The sequence below is a fragment of the Gossypium raimondii genome, chromosome 10 (genome assembly GCF_025698545.1).
Source record: "Gossypium raimondii isolate GPD5lz chromosome 10, ASM2569854v1, whole genome shotgun sequence".
NCBI classification, from domain to species: Eukaryota; Viridiplantae; Streptophyta; class Magnoliopsida; order Malvales; family Malvaceae; genus Gossypium; species Gossypium raimondii.
The window spans coordinates 58,406,802-58,426,447 of NC_068574.1; the positions used below are offsets into that span (position 1 = coordinate 58,406,802).

The window sequence follows — 19,646 nt, forward strand, 5'->3', positions numbered from 1 at the left end:
TGAGTTTGAAACACTTCCATGCCAAGGAAATAGAACATTTCACCCAAATCTGACATTTCAAACATGCTATCCATTTTCCTATGATCGCTTTGGTGGTCAATGTCACCTCCGGATTCGGCTTAAACTTCTAGGCTGAGATTTTGGGGCCTTACATTTAGTGGTATCAGAGCCAAGTTTGCAAAACTTAGCTTGTGTTTTTATGTAACTGTGTGCATGCATGTGTTCATTTTAAAGAGAAAATTTTGGGAAACTATATATTAATGTTTTGAAATGACTTGTGATTGAAATTTTTTTACAAAAATGAGATGTCCGAGACTCTGATGCCGGTCTAAGCTAAACTTAAGGAATTGTAAAATTAGTTCGGTAAGCTTATAACTACAATATTTAGACATTTATGCTTGTGTGTGATTTTGGAAATTATAGATTCTTAAAGCTTAAATACAAGATCGATATGGATTCTAAATGTAAGCAAGATCACAATGAGTCGTCTACTTTTCTGGGATGTGTGTTTGTTCAAGAGTCGGAGGTCAATGCGATTCAACCTAATTCAGGTAACGATAACCTGAAGCTTGGTACTAAGACATTGACTCGGGTAGTGAAGGAAGTGCTAGAGAAAATGTTTGAGGCTAGGTTAGAGAGGACTAGAGAAATGTTTCAAGCTAGGTATGTATATTGTGGGAAGGAAAGAGATCACAATCCTTTGAGGTTGGAGCCTCGGTCTACAAAGCGCGTTAGAACATATTTGAGTGGCAATAAAGGTTTTACGGAAGGTGTCGAAAGTGGTGTGAGCGTTCCATTTTGTGAGCATTGTGAGAAGCATCATCCGGATAATTACTGGAAAAAGGTGGGAGCAAGTTTTTGATACGGATCTATAGAACATCGAATTTGAGAGTGTCCTCGACGACTTTAAGATAGGTATGGTTGTGAATGTTTTGACATTTTAATTAGAGCATAGTAATTGTGTGTGATAGGATAAATATGTATTTGCTTTAGTGGTTAAGTGTATTGATTGTGTGTGAGGTCTTGAGTTCAAGCCTAGCATGGTAGCGCTTCTAGACTTAAGTGCATATTGGGAGCATAGTGGTGTAGCTTATGTTATATAACTTTCTTTTAGTTGGAAATTTCAGGGACAAAATTTCTTTAAGGAGGGGTAAGTTGTAACATCCTAAATTTTGGGGCTAGAAGTTTTGAGTTTTGTATTTAGGGTCAGTGAGTAGGTTGTGCTATTGTGTTTAGTTGCGTGATTAAGTGACAGAATGGGTCTGCTGGTCTGGTGGTTAGTTGTATGTTAGTGTATATCTGGGACAGGTGTTTGAATCATAGTGTGTTAAACAGTAGATTTGTTTTAAGTTTAAAAATAACTATTTAGTTTATTTTTATTTTTTTGTTACGACTTTTTTTTTCACATTCTCCTCTCCCTCTCCTTTGTTGCTTTTCTTTTTCTTTTTTCTTTTTTTTCTTTTTTTGGGAAATAATTTTGCTTGCAGATTTCAGAGAGCTTTGCTTCTTTATTGTCGAGTCAGTGTCTGGACATCATTGATCGCAAATCAGGTGTGGGTTCCAAATCTTTTCTATTTTGTTTGTGAATTTTTTAGTCGATTCCATAAAAATCAACATTTCACGTGTGTGTTAGTAACCGGTTATTTGCGATGCTACCTTATTGTTCTATGCTTAGAACTTGTTTAATTTGGTATGATTTTGGGTTATTGAGGGATGAGAAGTTTTTGAGTGCGAAAGCACGATTTTTGGGTCTACTTTAGGGTGGTTTTATGACCACACATGTGGCCACAAGAGTGTGTGCCCCCACACGGGCGATCCACATGGTTGTGTTGAATTAGGAGTTAGAATTCTAGGCCAATTTGGGGATTTTAGTCTATTTTACGACCGTGTCCCCTGGGCACACAGGCGTGTGCGTTTGGGAGTTAAGGTTTTAGTGAATTGGTGCCACACGACCATGTGGCTAATTTGGGGATTTAGGATCCCACATTAGCATGTGTTTTGGACACACGATCATGTTTGGTGGGCACATAGATGTGTGATACCCTCACACGACCGTGTCCACCCTATACTCTATTTTAGCAAAAATAGATAGAGAGTTACACGGCCTATTCACACGGCCATGTCCCTAGCTTATACTGGCGTGTGCCTCCTCCCACATGGGCATGTTGACCCCCTCACACGGCTTAGGCATTTCACACGGCTAGAGCACACGATCGTGTGGTCTTAAGTCACCAATTTTAGTTTTGTGTATGTTTTTTTATCTGAAAATGTGTCTGTGTGTTTTGACCCTTGGCTAGGCTTTAGTATGGGTAGTTAAGACTCTGATTTGAGCTATTGTGCGAGATGTCTGATTTTGAACCCGGTTAGCTGGGTGTGTATACATGTCTGTTTCTGTCTAACTATTTGTCGATGTGTTCATTGTTTTTGTGAGGTTGTAAGCATACATGCACTTGCATAAAGTAATTTTTGGGTTAGTTGTGAAGAGAAGGAAGATTGATTTTGATTTAATCTAGCAGTCTAAATACAAAATATTTATACAACGGTTTACCATAATGCACTATACTACATATATGCTAGATTTGCTGCTTATTATTATCTGAGTAGCTTAGTCCACATACATGGTGTGTAGGGTTGGATAGGTCTTTCGAGGTCCTATGTGGTGTGTTTTGGTTGGATGAGCTTATACAGCTCTTTTGGGGTATGATTGGGGGATGGAGAGGTGTATTGGCTGGATGGGTGGGTTTTCATTACTTGACTGCATTCATGCGCATCTGTTTGAGTGACTGGGTGTAAGATTACTTGACTATATTCTATCTGACTGAATAACACTTGTGACTGAGTGTCTGTGTATGGCATAGTGTGCTTGAGTTGTTACATTCAGTTGGGACGTTGGTTCCAAGTTTACTATCTGATTCTATGTATATTTGTAGTATGTTTCACTACTGAATTGATTTTTGTAATTCTGTTATTAGTCATATGTCATACTCACACTGAGCTCGTGTAGCTCACCCCTTTAGTGTTTTCCCTTTCATGTACGTTTACGTGTTCTGATGTTGGGCTTGGTATGTGGAGGTCTCGAACAGTCACGATTAAAAACGGGCTCTAATGGTGTTATTATAACTTTTATTATAATTAAATAATTTGTGTTGTAAGTATTATTTGAAAACTGTGGTATGAAATTTTGTGTTTTACGCTTGTAAGTGTTGTTGGGACTACATTTTCTTTTGAAATATCAGGATTTTATAACTGAGAGTTTTTACACAACTTAAATACTGTTATGTCTTTCGGTTTGTTAAACTAAGATTTTCCTATGATCACTTTGATGATCAATGTGACCTTTGGGTTTCGACTTAAACTTCTAGGTCGGGTTTTGGGGCGTTACATAAAAACTTAAAATTTTAGGCATAAAATGCAACTTTTCCACCATATTATTGGTGCATATTAAAATTTGCATTGTACTTTATTTTTATTAATATTTGTCATTATACATTAATAATATGATTATTATGTAATTGAATTTTTCCATTAACTTTGAATTTTACTAAATTTTGCCATTAATCTTGATTTTTAATTCATCTTACCAATTAAGATTGGCTTTGATGATATGGAAATAAAATTTAACAAGAAAATATTATTTCAAATATTGTATTTTAATAGTTAATTTATAAAGTATAATAAATTAATTTAGAATTTGTATTTAATACTTATCACATAAAAATTCTAAATTATTTTTATATTTTAATATTTTATAAATTAACTTATTATATTAATAAAATTCTAAATTAATTTATTAAATTTTATAAATTAACTTATTATTAACTATTAAAATACAATATTTGAAATAATAAACTTATTAAAATATAATATTAAAAGAAACACTTGAAAAATAAAAAATGAAAATGTTAAGTTTACTTTTTATGAATAATTGTTTTATTAATTATTAATTATTAATTATTGATAATATATTAATTTATTATTTTAAGTATTAAATTATAGTGGTAAATTTATCGTAACTCAAAAGTAGAATGGCAAATATCAATCCAAATCATCTTTGAATAAAAAAAAAGTATAGTGGCAATTTTCAACTTTACCTTAAAGTATAGTGATAAATTTGTACATTAATTCAAAAGTTTTAACTCATTATTTACAAATAAAAATAGGACAAAGTACAACAATAGTCACTCAATTATGCAATTCACTCTATTTTGGTCACCTCACTATTAGTTTTTTATTCAGCCACTCAATTTTGCGAAATCAAATATTTTAGTCACTCCGGTTGTTAACTTAGTAACAGAACTCTAACGTGGGCTTTTTTATTAGTCTAATAACAAATTTAGTCCTGCAATATTTACATATCCTATAAATTTGTTCCTAAATCTTAAAAAAAATCAACAAATTTATCATTTTAGTTCTAATTCTAAAATTATAATTATATATATTTAAAAATATTTTTATATTTAGTTTTTAAAATTTTAATTTATATAAAATTTTTAAAATTTATATTTACTTTTTCTCATCAACCAAACATGTGAAAAACCTAGAAATTAAAGTTATTTTTTTATTCAATCTCTTTTAATTTAGTCCCCATTTTCTTTTGCTACATAGTTCACCTCAAATGCCTAATTAGACCTCAAAAAGAAGCTTGAAATTAACTAATTTATAAACTCAGAAAAATGGTTGGGTTGACAACACCAAATCTAATGGCTTAACTCTTAGCTATAGAGACAGTATCAATTTCAAGCTCTAGTGTTATCGCATTTTTATCATTTTTAGCTCAAGTATCTGAGAGAGATTACAGGTCAAGGCCATGGCATTTGATATTTCAAATGTCATCAATTGAATGAAGGAAACAACAAAGTGGTAGATATTATTGAAAGTCTTTTGGGCACAACAATCTTAAAAATATTTTTATACTCTTTTAATTTTTTTTGTCAGAGTTGTGTGACCTGAATCCAATCACTTGTTAAATAAATAAAATACAGTGACAAAATAAGGGAGTATGTGGGGGTGAAAGGTTGAAGCCCACCATAGATCCCCATTAAGCATAATACTCGATTGGGGTTGCGACCCGACCCCCGTGATATGGACCATGCCGCACAAGTAGACTCCGTATAGAACTACACTTCTTCTATTTGACATTGATTAGAACAAGATTTTTTGAACAAGATTTTTTAACCTTTAAATAAATGTAGTAGAAACTCCTCTTGAATCATTAGTTTTTAACATTGTGAATTTCTTCTCATCTGCGTGGTTTTTTCTTGAAAGGGTTTTCACATAAAATCTGTATGTTCTTTTTTTTCTTATTTTGCTGTCATTCTATTACCGTTATCAACATCTGTAATAACATTTTTAACATTTATTTTTTTATAAATTTATATATTAGGACTAAAATGATAAATCTTGGAAACATTATGAGATAAATTTGTTAAAATTTTAAATTTTAAGCTCAAATTGATAACATGTATAAACATGGGAGTGTTAAATTTACTATTAAGCTAATAAAACAGAGCTCACCTTAGACTTTTATTAGGCAACTAAAGGAAGAGTGACTAAAATATTTAATTTTGAAAAGTTGAAAGACTGAAACGAAAAAAATTAATAGTTGGATGACAAAACAGAACAAACTGAATAGTTGAGTGATTATTCTTGTAATTTGTTTTCTTTGTTAGCGACTTGCCCATTTCCTAGTTTCAATCAAAGTTTCTTCGGACTCCTTGGTGTAGTTTTTGCCAAATGCTTCAACCATAGACCAATTGAATGGCTTGGCTTAAAATTCCAGTAAACTCTTTTTATAGTGCAAGACTTGGGGGGTTGTTCTTCATAATCATTACTAACAACTCAATGTCTTGTGCCATTAACATAGCACTAATCAAAGATATTCTTCGATCCCACTATCTTCTACATCTATTGACAGGAGATGCATAACTTCCAAAGTCTTCAACAGCTAGCCAATCAGTGGAGATCTTTGATTGATTAGTTGATGGAAGAGAAGGGTTGATGATTGATGAACTGGACTGGAATGGACTGGACTGCTTTGCGTAATCATATAATCAGTTTACCAGATGATTTGAAACAGTCAATATCCACATTTAAGGAATCCGAAATTCTTTGCCACTGAAATTCCATAGCCGGAAAACTGCTTATATATTGCACTCTGGTTCTTGATGATGAGCCACGCACTCTCAATTACAAATCAATCCTATCAATTAACAAATTTTTTAAAGTTGATGGAGCCATCAAAAAAGCATTTTCAAGCGTCCAGCTCTTTTGTCCTTGTGATTCTTCTCTCATTCTTCAACTTGCAGCGTCTTAACTTGCTTAGTTTAGCAACAGCAAGCCCTGTAGTTAGAGGAAATGACACTGATCAACAAGCTTTACTCCAGTGCAAAGCCAAGATAACTGGTGATCAACTCAACATTATGGAGTCCTGGAATAGCTCCATTCACTTCTGTCAATGGATCGGTGTTACATGCGGCCGCAAGCATCAAAGAGTCACCAAGTTGAAACTTCCATTCCTCAAACTCTCTGGATCATTGTCACCCTACATTGGAAATTTGAGCTTCCTCAGGGAGTTGGATCTTGCGAGCAACAGCTTCCACAACCAAATTCCTCAAGAAATCGGTGGTTTAAGAAGACTGGAAACATTAGACCTCTCCAATAACTCCATCAGTGGTGAAATTCCGTCCAATTTATCTGCTTGTTCTAAGCTTATATATATTGATATGACAACCAACCAGCTAACGGGAGAAATACCTGCTTTGCTGGGTCTCTTGTCAAACCTAAAAGTATTGGGTTTTTTCAACAATAGTTTGAGAGGGAATATCCCACCTTCACTGGGGAACTTGTCATCGCTGGAGAGACTTGGTTTAACGTATAATGCATTAAGTGGGATTATACCTGAATCTTTTGGACGACTGAGAAACCTTTCATTTTTCACCATATACGGAAATGCGATTTCTGGTATTGTTCCTGTCCCAATGTTCAATCTCTCCAATATTAGAATTTTTGATATTGGTGCAAACAGGATTGAAGGTACTCTTCATTCTGATTTAGAAATCAATATGCCTCATGTTGAGTACTTTTCTGTAGGGGATAACCAAATCTCTGGGCAAATTCCACTTTCAATATCCAATGCCCCGAATTTGGATGTTCTTCAATTTTATGATAACATGCTTGATGGAAATGTACCTTCATTAGAAAAGTTGGATAACTTGTTTAGGCTTGAACTAGGAGGAAACCATTTGGGACATGGGAGAGAAGGTGACTTGAACTTTCTTTGCACTTTAGTCAACAATACAAAACTAGGATTTCTATCTATACCCGACAATAATTTTGGAGGGGAATTTCCAAAATGCATTAGCAATTTTTCTAGCACACTTCAGGGTTTATCGATGAGTTGGAACAACATTTTGGGAAAAATTCCGGATGAGATTGGAAATCTCATCAATTTGGAGCTGCTAGACTTAGCACAAAATCAACTATTAGGACCCATTCCCTTTGATATTGGGAGGCTTTGGAAGCTAAATATATTTGACGCTCACAGTAATTATCTCTTTGGGACTATTCCTCACTCCATTGGAAATTTAACAGAGTTAACCGAACTTGTTTTATATTTTAACAGTCTTCAGGGCAGCATTCCTTTAGGTCTAGGTAATTGCAAAAATTTGATTCTACTGGATCTTTCTCTTAATAATCTTAGTGGACCAATACCCCCCGAAATACTAGGACTATCATCCTTGTCCATTTTACTAAGCCTATCGTCAAACTCTTTGACTGGTGAGCTTCCTGTTGAAGTAGAAAAACTGAAAAATCTAGGCCAACTGGATGTTTCTCACAACAGGTTATCTGGTTTGCTTCCAAACAACCTTGGGAGTTGTGTAAGTCTGGTCGAGCTGTATTTGGAGGGCAATTTGTTTGAAGGGCCAATTCCTCCATATTTGAGTTCATTGAGGGGTCTTGAGGCATTGGATGCATCCAACAATAATCTTTCTGGTGGGATTCCAGAATTTCTTGTGAGGTTTGGGACATTAAAGTACTTAAATCTCTCTTTCAACAATTTTGAAGGAGTGATACCAAGTGAAGGAGTGTTCAAGAATACAAGTGCTATATTTGTTGAGGGAAATAATAAGCTTTGCGGAGGCATCCCTGAGTTACACTTGTCAAGATGTAACTCCAAAGCATCATCAAAAACTTCCCTTAAATTGAAGATCACAATAATTGTTGTGATTTCAGGAGTGACTTTAGTATTCTCTATTCTGCTCATCATTTTGTTTAGAAAGAAAAAAGAGCAGAAGCCAACGACAACTCACGTAGAAAATTCCCTTCTACAGTTATCATACCAAAGCATCCTAAGGGCTACAGACGGTTCTCCCCCCAGAATTTGGTTGGTTTGGGAAGTTTCGGATCTGTATACAAAGGAATTCTTGAAGCGAATGGAGCAGTTATTGCAGTAAAGGTGCTTAATCTTCTGAATCATAGAGCTTCCAGGAGTTTCTTGGTTGAATGCGAGGCTTTGAAGAACATTCGACATCGTAATCTTGTCAAGGTATTAACAGCCATTTCAGGTATCGATTATCAAGGCAATGATTTTAAAGCATTGGTTTATGAGTTCATGGAAAATGGAAGCTTGGAGGATTGGCTACATTCATCTGTTGGCATGAATGAACCAGAGACGATGAGAAACCTAAACTTCATTCAAAGAGTTAATGTGGCCGTAGATGTTGCTCATGCACTGGAATATCTGCATCATCGTTGTGAGACGCCGATCATTCATTGTGACCTCAAGCCAAGCAATGTTTTACTCGATGGGGAAATGGTTGGTCATATAAGTGACTTCGGCTTAGCAAAAATCCTTTCTGGGGATAAGCTTAACCATTCTACTAATGAATCAAGCTCCCTTGGATTAAGAGGAACTATCGGCTATGCTCCACCTGGTATGTTCTCTTTTTTCATTTCTTTCATTATTTAAAAGAAAAAAAATCCATCTAAAAGCACTCTCGTTGTATATTTAGAGGTTTTCCACTACAATTATTAATATATATATTTTGTGATGAATTAATTATAGAATATGGCATGGGAAGCGAGTTGTCAATAAACGGCGATGTATATAGCTATGGCATCCTCTTGTTAGAGATGTTAACAAGGAAAAGGCCAACGAATGAAAGGTTCAAAGAAGGTTTAAGTCTTCACAACTTTGTCAAAGCTGCTTTGCCCAATCGAGTGGTTGAGATTATAGATCCCATTCTTCTTCAAGAGAGTGTCAGAGGAGGAACAGTAGCCGACATCACTCTTAATGAAAACAACCTGGGAAACGACAAATATCTTCAATGCTTGAATTCGATATTCAAAATAGGACTCACTTGTTCTGCTGAATCACCGAGTGAACGGATGGACATGAGCGATGTTGTTACCCAGCTTTGTTCTATTAGAGACAAGCTTCTCCGTCCAACTCGATTATATCGTGGGATTAGAACTGCATATGATGCTAAACCAACAGGTAATAGTGTCTTCTTATCTTATCAAAATACTCAATCATTTCATCACTTAAAGGCACATTTCGGCTACTTTTCTGATGACACATGATGTGCTGAAGTAAATCCTTGTTTCTTAAGTTGCAGGCATCTAAGGGGTCGGATGGATGACTTGAGATGCTTAGGTCCGGAAAAGTGCTCGCTGTTCTCTTTTCTTTTGTTCACATTCCACTTAAAGAAACGAGAATAAATATGGAGTTTTTCCAGTACTAGATCCTCGTCAAATCAGACTTTAGTAACAATGTTGTTCTGGATCATATTGTATCAATAATGTTATTGAACATGTCAATCAATGGCTATTCATGGGAACTTTATGCTGTTGGAATTGATAATCTTGTATTATATCCCCAAAATGTCTTGAACAATAATGCTAGTGGTTCGTTTTCTTTTCTTTCAATGAACAACCAATTCAACAGTTGTGTCCATGTATCGACAAACGGCGAAAACCCATTGTGAAAATCAACCCCCTATAAAAATATAGAACCCTCCTTGACAAGGAGAGAAAAGACTTGGCATACAAGAAGGGGTCACTCCCCACTGCATATATGTATTGACAGAAATTTCCAAAGGGTTACTTCCCATATTTTTACTTTAATTTTGCTTCTTCTTTTTTTCCAACAAATAAAAAAAATAAAAATATTGTTATGAACTAAATTCAATGACTATTTTATAGTTGAATGAAAAAGATTAAAAACCATTGATTTTAATCGGTAGAAATAGAGATAAAACTTGATTCTGTAATCGCTCCATTTTTTTGCTCAGCCTATAATTCTTCTATTGCTAATTTTGAATTGCCCAAAACCTTAAAATCTTTTTTTTTTTTTGTAACAATGAGGACATGATGAAGAAAGAAAAAAATTGGGAAAATCATCAAAACCCTAAATCCTCTCCTTCTAACAGTGAAGAGAGGGTGAGAGAGAGGAAATAAAATCATATCAGATGAAAAGAAAAAGAAATTAAACAAAATTAAATATGAGGTAGAGATTGTTTTAATCCTTTTAATTTAAGTTAAAAAAGTTATTGATGTGACATAAAATAATTGGGTAGGACCATTTTTCCACCATAATATTGGTGAGTATAGAAATTTTCAGTGTACTTTATTTTTATTAATATTTACATTTTAATTTATTAATACAGTTAAATTTGTCACACAACTTTTATTTAATTGAATTTTACCATTAATTTTGAATTTTACTAAAATTTGCCACTAATCTTTATTTTTAATTCATTTTACCAATTAATACTGATTTTGATGATTTGAAAATAAAATTTAACAAGAAAATATTATTTCAAATATTAAATAAAAATTCTAAATTAATTTATTATCAAATATTAAAATAAAATATTTGAAATAATATTAACTTATTAAAATATAATATTAAAAGAAACACTTGAAAAATAAAAAATTTAAAAGATTAAGTTTACTATTTATTAATAATTGTTTTATGAATTATTGATACTATATTAATTTATTACTTTTAAGTATTAATTTATAATTTATTTTTTTAAATTTTTCTTCAAAATATATTGAAATTAAAATTGAATAGTAAAATTCATTAAAATTTAAACTTTAGTGACAAAATGCAATCAAACAAAAATAAAATGGTAAAATTCAAGATAAAGTTAAATTATAGTGGTAAATTTATATTTAGTTTAAAAGCACAATGGCAAATATTAATTAAATAAAGTATTGTGACCTATCGACTAGGTTCGAATAATCTTTGTACAAACAAAAAGTATATTGGCAAATTTCAATTTTGACACAACAATAGTCACCAAATTATTCAGTTCATTTTATTTTGGTCATCCAACTTTGCGAAATTAAATATTATAGTCACTCTTGCCGTCAACTTAGTAATAGACTTTCTAGCATGTACTTTTTTATTGGCCTAATAACAATTTTAGTCCTGCAGTGTTAACACATTCTATCAGTTTATTTCTAAATCTAAAAATAATAATAAATTTAACTCTCAACATTTATAAATTTTATTATTTTAGTTCCATGTCTAAAATTACAAAATATATTTAAAAATATATTTATATTTACTTTTAAAATTTTAATTTATATTTAACTTTTTTAATTCATATTTACTTTTTCTCATCAATGAAAAATCTAAAAATTAAAATTATTTTTTTATTCAATATCTTTTAATTTAATTCTCTTTTTCTTTTGCTACATTAGTTCATCTCAAATGCCTCATTAAATCCCAAAAAGAAACTCAATATTAACAAATTTATAAATCCAAAAAAATGGTTGGGTTGACGACACCAACTACGACGGCCTTACTCCTTGCTATATAGATAGTGCCCATTTTAGGCTCTAGTGTTCTCATGTTTTTACCATTTCTAGCTCAAGCATTGAAGAGTTGTAGGTCAAGGTCATGGCATTTGTTATTTTCAACTTCATTAATTGAATGAAAAAAAGAACAAAGAGTAAGATACTATTGAAAGTCATTTTGGGTACAAAAATCTTAAAAATATTTTTATACTTTTTATGCTTTTATAATCTATATTTACTTTTTAAATTTTTAATATATTTATAATATTATATAATTTAGGACTCAAATGACAAATCTTGTGAACATTAAAGGCTAAATTTATTGAATTTTTAGATTTAAATTCAAACGATAGAATATGTAAACATTGGAGGACTAAACAAAGCTCACGTTAAACAATTAAGGGAAGAGTAATAAACATCAAAATTAGTAGTATCATATCTAAAAATTAATTAAAATTAACCATCACAAATATATTAATTAAGTGCATTATCAATTTAATTACACGTATATTTATTTTATGGACTTTAAATTTGATGCAGCTTGTTCTTACCAATTCAAAATTTTATGAATATATCTATACAATCATAGTCAATATATTCATGCAAATGTCAATTACATGCAAGCACATGACTTTCAAAATCAGAAAACTTGAACCAATTGACAAAGCAATGTCAATTACAAATCAATCTCATTAAACCAATCTAAACACCAATCGATATCAAGTAATTTATGTTCTATTTTGATTAAAATTTTAATGGATTTTGATTCTTCCGATGTGTTTCGATATATTTCAACCGATCCATACCAATTTATACGATTATATATTTACATATAAATATATTCATATGAATGTAATTGAGATATATTTGCTTGTATATATAATATATAATTATTATTTTGACCAAAACAATATAATTAGAGTATAAATATATGGGTTTGTATTCAATACATTGAAAGTGTATTTTTTATTTATTTCACAACTAACCTTAAACAATTGACATGTTTCTCTTTATTTTTAAATATTTATATTTTAAATATTTTACTATACTCTCGTAGCATATTTGCATTTGTAGAGTCTAAAACGCATACGGCAATGTACCAAATAATTTCCTATAAATATATAAAACTTGTAAATGTATATATATATATATATAATTAATAAAAAGTAAAAATTAAACTATAAATATATATTTACTTAAAATATCGATAAACTCAAAACTATACCCACTAGATTATATAGAAGGGATTGTATGAAACTATGATTCCATGCCATCTTTATCTCTTTCCAATAGGAGAATGACAAATCAGATTTTTCCTATATTAATTTTTAACTTTTTCCTAAAAACTTATGTTCAACAAAAATGCTAAAAATCGGAAGAAAAATATAATTAGTCATTCTCCTATTAGAAGGATAGGAATGGAGATAACGATATAATTACAGTTTTATACAATCCTCTCTCCTAGAGATGATAATAAAACCAATAAAATAAAAAAAGAAAAGATGGATAATAAAATTGAATATGTATAAAATCATCTCACGACTCGAGCTTTTTAGAAGCTGTAATTAGTCATTGGGGCAATACTAAACATTGATTGATTGCAGTTGTCAAGCATTTGAGAAAAAGAAAACATACTTAGTATATATAGCAAGTATGGAAAAAGTAACATGGACCATAAAAAGCAACACCAAGTGCATGCTTCTAACTAAAGCAGCCCCATCAGAGTAGTAGCTACATGACTTTCAGACTTGAACCAATTCACATAGGAGAATATCATACTTCCTAAACTACTTATATATTGCACTCTCAAATACGAATCATTTTCATCAATTAAGAAACTGTTTCATGTTGATGGAGCTACCCAAAAAAATATTTTAAAATGAATGCCCAAATGTGTAAAGCATATTTCATTTACTTTCAAAGTTTCTAAATCACGCATCTGTTTCAGGTGAAGTCTTTGGGTGTTCCTAATTGAAACAATAATTGTGAATGGGTGTTCCTACTGAAACTATCCAGCGTTTACCTTGAAGTCACCCATTATCATTTTATTATTTATGAAATCATTGTGTAATTAAGTATATGCAATAAGTTAAGGAGCGGTGGCCCATGCAAATGGTACCCACATTTTGACGGTATATATGAAATCAATGTTTAATTAAGGGTTTTTACTCAAATAATATAAAAAATAATTAATTACGAAAAATGTATAGAAAATAGAATAATTACGAAAATAGGTATTTACTATGGTGTTCTGACAGTGTCGCTTGACATATTGGCGACACCAGACTAAAAAGTGATAATCTAAAAACTCCAGAGACCTTATATGTAAATTTTCCGTTTTAATTAGGTGCTGAAAAAAACACTGCCGCCAACTTTAAAAGGATAAATTACACCCTAAACCCTCCTTATTTATTATTATTTTTTATCCTCTTTTAACACCAAAAATAGATTGGCCTCTTATCAATTAGTCTAAAAAGTTTTTCTACCAAAAAGTATTTTTGTAAGTAAACTGATTTCAACTGGAAATAAATTTTATTTATTTTTAAAAATATTTATAATTTTATGAAAAATTTTATTTACGACAAGGTATAAAATTATAATTATAAAAGCTTTAGAAAAATCTTATTATTTCGAGTTGGAATCGGCTTTCTTACAAAAATACTTTTGGTAGAAAAACATTTTAGACTAATTGATAAGAGGTCAATCTATTTTTGGTGTTAAAGGAAAATATAAATTAATAATAAACAAGGGTTTAAGGTGCAATTTGCCATTTAAAAATTTGGTGCCGCCATTCTATCAGGCGGCACCCTTATGTGTTTTTTCAGTTGCCAATTAAAAAAGGAAATTTACATACGAGGTCCCTAGAGCTTTTAGATCATCACATTTTAGTTTAGTGGCACCCTTCAAGCGTTTTTCAGTTGCCAATTAAAAAAGGAAATTTACATATGAGGTCCCTAGAGTTTTTAGATCATCACATTTTAGTTTGGTGCCGTCAATATGTCAAGTGGCACCGTCAAAACATTATAACAAATGCCTATTTTCGTAATAATTCTATTTTCTATACCTTTTCATAATTAGTTATTTTTTTTATATTTTTTGGGTAAAAAAACCCTATAATTAAGTATTTGTGGGCAACCACATCTACAACCAGATTCCTCAAGAAATTGGTCGTGTACGAAGGCTGGAAACATTATATTTCACAAAATATTTTCAACAATTTATCCAATTTATTAACAATTTGTGTACTATTTTAGTTTTTACAGTCTTTTCATTTTAATCCTTAATTTTTTACCCCAATCAATACTTAAAAAAATATTTTTTGGGGTGATCAATACAAAAGCGTCTTAAAAGTTAAATGACTAACAAGGTAGTTTACTCAATTTTAAATTAGTATATGGTAAATTTACACTTTGGTCCTCTCATAAATAAAAATTGATTTAGTCTCTTAAAATTATAAAAATATGTGCTATTAAAATAATAAAATTATTTTTTACTACTGTAAAAAAAAACAACCTAGTTCCGGCTCCTTCAAAAACAAATTTTGGCTTCACCCCTAGATGTCCTTACCTTCAGATTTGGACCTTCATTGTAAAAAGAAAAAATATAGTTTCTGGCTATGAAAAGTAAACAAAGTTGATTAGAAATATGGTGTTGAACCGTTCCTGATTAATTGTGACCCTACTGAAACTATCCGGAGTTTACTTTGAAGTCGCCCATTATCATTTCATTATATATGAAATCAATGTTTAATTAAGTAAACATCATATATGCGATAAGGAGCGGAGGCCCATGCAAATGGTACCCACGTCACTTTTATAAGTCTGAACCAATTGACGCATACTTTAGGTAAACATCATACTTTTGTTTTCTACGAGTAGAAAATATATTGACCATAAAGACCAACTCCAAGTAGACGCATTTAACTAAAGCAGGCCCATGACAGTGATAGAATACGATCATATCATTATTCTAAAACTATATATTGCACTCTGCTTCTTCATGATGAGCCACCCACTCTCATTTACAAATCAATCTTATCATTTAACAATTTGTTTCAAGTTGATGGAGCCATCAATAACACATTTTCAAGCGTCCAACTCTTTTTTCCTTGTGATTCTCCTCTCATTCTTCAACTTGCAGCGTCTTCACTTGCTTAGTTTAGCAACAGCAAGCCCTGTAGTTAGAGGAAATGACAATGATCAACGAGCTTTACTCCAGTGCAAAGCCAAGATAACTGGTGATCAACTCAACATTATGGAGTCCTGGAATAGCTCCATTCACTTCTGTTAATGGATCAGTGTTACATGCGGTTGCAAGCATCAAAGAGTCACCAAGTTGAAACTTCGGTTCCTCAAACTCTCTGGATCATTGTCACCCAACATTGGAAATTTGAGCTTCCTCAGGGAGTTGGATCTTGCGGGCAACAGTTTCTGCAACCAAATTCCTCAAGAAATCGGTGGTTTAAGAAGCAAAGCTGGCGTATCTGCAGTACAGTGCATTACGGTAAACCGCTGTATAGACATGTTGTAGTTAGACTGCCAGATCAGATCAGAATTAATCTTCATTCTCTTCACAACCAACCCAAAAATTACTTTATTCAAGTGCATGTATGCTTACAACCTCACAGAAACAATGAACACATTACCAGACAGTTAGACAAAAATAGAAATGCACACACACCCAGCTAACCGGGTTCAGAATCAGACATCTCGCACAACAGTCACAAATAACACACAAGCCGAAGCCTAGATCAGAGTCTTAACTACCCTCACTAAAGCCTAGCCAAGGGTTGGAACACATAGACACATTTTCAGATAAAAAAACATACATAGAACTAAATTTGGTGACTTAGGACCACACGCCCTTGTGCTTTGGACGTGTGGAAATGCCTAGGCCTTGTGGGGGGTCAACACACCCATGTGGGTGGAGGCACACGGCCGTGTGGTTGAGGGACACACCCGTGTGAGCTAGGGACATAGCCGTGTGAACAAGCCGTGTAACTCTCTGTCCATTTTTGCTAAAATAGAGTACAGTGTGGACACGACTGTATGAGGGTATCACACACCTGTATGCCCACCAGACACGACCGTGTGTCTAAAACACACACCCGTGTGGGATCTCTAAATCCCCAAATTAGCCACACGGTCGTGTGGCACCAATTCACTAAAATCCTAATTCCTAAACGCACACCCCCGTGTGCCCAGGGGACACGGCCATGTGGGAATCGACTAAAATCCCCAAATTGGCCTGGAACTCTAACTCCTAATTCAACACGGCCATGTGGACTGTCCGTGTGGGGGCACACGCCCGTGTGGCCACCTATGTGGTCATGAAACCACCCTAAAGTAGACTGAAAAATCATGCTTTTGCACTCGAAACACTTCCCATCCCTCGATAACCCAAAATCATACCAAATTGAACAAGTTCTAAGCATAGAACAGCAATGCAGCATCGCAAATAATCTATTACGAAAACACACACGTGAAATGCCAATTTTCATGGAATCGACTCAAAAATTCGCAAACAAAATAGAAAAGATTTGGACCCCACGCCTGATTTGCGATCCATGATGTCTAGACACTGACTCGACAACAAAGGAGTAAAGCTCTATGAAATCCACAAGCAAAATCGTTTTCCAAAAGAAAAAAAAAGAAAAAGAAAAATAAAAGCAACAAAGGAGAGGGAAAGGAGAACGTGAAAAAAAAAAGTCGTAACAAAAAAAAGTAGAAATAAACTAAATTGTTATTTTTAAACTTAAAACAAATCTACTATTTAACAAATTAAAAAAATATTTCTCTAAAACGCACACACAAGGATTCGAACACGCGTCCCAAAGATACACTAACATACACATAACCACCAGACCAGCAAGCCCATTTTGACACTTAATCGTGCAACTAAACACAATACACAGCCTATTTACTAACCCTAACCACAAAACTCAAAACTTCTAACCCTAAAATTAGGAGTGCTACAACTTATCCCTCCTTAAAGAAATTTTGGGGCAGAACAGTGGTGTAACACAAGTTACACCACTACGCTCCCGCTGCGCACTCAAGTCCCGAAGCACTACCATGCTAGGCTTAATCTCAAGACCTTACACACAGCCAAAACACTTAACCACTAAAGCAGATACATATTTATCCTATCACACACAAATACTATGCTCTAATCAAAACATCGGAACACAACCATACCTATCTTAAAGTCATCGAAGACACTCCCAGATCCGATGTTCTGTGGACCTGTATCGAAAACATGCTCCCGCCCTTTTCCAGCAACTGCCTGGATGGTGCTTCTTACAGTGCTCACAAAACGGAGCACTTGCACCACTACCGACACCCTTCACAAAACCTTTATTGCCACTCAAATATGTTCTAACACGCTTCACAGATCGAGGCTCCAACCTCGAAAGACTGCGATCTCTCTCCTTCCCACAATGTACACACCTAGCTTGAAGCATTTCTCTAGTCCTTTCTAACCTAAGCTTTAAGAATCTACAATTTCTAAAATCGCACACAAGCATAAATGTGTAAATGTTGCAGTTATAAGCTTACTGAACTAATCTTACAATTCCCTAAGTTTACCTCGTACCGACATCGAAGTCTTGGACATCTCATTTTTGCAAAAAAGTTTTTTCAATCACAAGTCATTTCAAAACATTATGGTATAGTTTCTCGAAATTTTCTCTTCAAAACGAACATACGCACACACAGTTACATAAAAACACAGGCTAAGTTTTTGCAAACCTGGCTCTAATACCACTAAATGTAATACCCCAAAACCCGGCCTAGAGGTCACATTGATCACCGAAGTGATCATAAGAAAATGGAGAGCATGTTTGAAATGTCAGATTTGGGTGAAATGTCCTATTTCCTTGTCATGGAAGTGTTTCAGACTCAACAAGGAAATTTCTTAGGCCAGAAGGCATTTACCTTGAAAATTCTGAACAGATTCTCCATGTAGAATTGTAAAGCAACTAGCACTCCAATTGCTATTGGAGAAAAGCTGACAAGCTAAAGTGAATTCGAGAAAGTGAATGAGTCAACCTATAGGAGCCTAGTTGGATGTCTGCTCTACTTGACAGCCACAAGACCAGACATAATGTTTGCAGTTAGTCTCCTATCCAGGTTCATGTACTGCTGCAATGTGAACCATTTTTAAGTTGCAAAGAGAGTCCTCAGGTACATTAAAGGCACTCTAAACTTTGGGATGATGTTTACCAAGGTTGACAACATGAAACTACAAAAAGACTTTCAATAATATCTATCACTTTGTTCTTTCCTTCATTTAATTGACGAAGTTTGAAATATTAAATGCCATGGCCTTGACTTGCAACCTCTCTCCAATTCTTGAGCCAGAAATGATAAAGACACTAAAACACTAGAGCTTGAAATTGGTACTATCTCTGTATCAAAAAGTAAAGCTATCAGAGTTGGTGTCGTCAACCCAACCATTTTTCTGGGTTTATAAATTTGTTAATCTCAAGCTTCTTTTTGAGGTTTAATTAGGCATTTGAGATGAACTAATGTAGCAAAAGAAAAAGGGGACTAAATTAAAAGAGATTGAATAAAAAATAACTTTAATTTCTAGGTTTTTCACATGTTTGGTTGATGAGAAAAGTAAATATAAATTAATAATTTAAAAACTAAATATATGTTTTTTAATAAATATTTTTATTTTTATAATTAGAACAAAAATGATAAATTTGTTGATTTTTTAAGATTTAAGAACAAATTGATAGAATGTGTAAATATTGCAGGATTAAGTTTGTTATTAGGCTAATAAAAAGTCCACGTTAGACTTCGTTACTAAGTTAATAACAAGAGTGACTAAAA

General features: G+C 33.0%; 1 protein-coding gene across 1 annotated transcript; it reads left to right on the plus strand.

The window, feature by feature from the left end:
- The first annotated feature begins 451 nt into the window (after window positions 1–451).
- On the plus strand, window positions 452–16,338 carry LOC105775672 (probable LRR receptor-like serine/threonine-protein kinase At3g47570). Its single transcript, XM_052622546.1, has 7 exons — window positions 452–844; window positions 6,306–8,234; window positions 8,276–8,933; window positions 9,065–9,496; window positions 9,760–9,866; window positions 15,949–16,025; window positions 16,107–16,338. The coding sequence occupies exons 1-7, from the start codon at window positions 452–454 to the stop codon at window positions 16,336–16,338; spliced, it is 3,828 nt and encodes a 1,275-aa protein (XP_052478506.1).
- The last annotated feature ends 3,308 nt before the right edge of the window (window positions 16,339–19,646 follow it).

Excerpts from the sequence above, each read along its gene's own strand:
- LOC105775672 (XM_052622546.1), top strand. The coding sequence starts at position 452 with ATGGATTCTAAATGTAAGCAAGATCACAATGAGTCGTCTACTTTTCTG. Across the intron at positions 8,235-8,275 it reads TAATTGTTGTGATTTCAGGA|AAAGAAAAAAGAGCAGAAGC; the intron begins GTGACTTTAGTA and ends CATTTTGTTTAG. Across the intron at positions 9,867-15,948 it reads CTGTTGGAATTGATAATCTT|CGTCTTCACTTGCTTAGTTT; the intron begins GTATTATATCCC and ends TTCAACTTGCAG.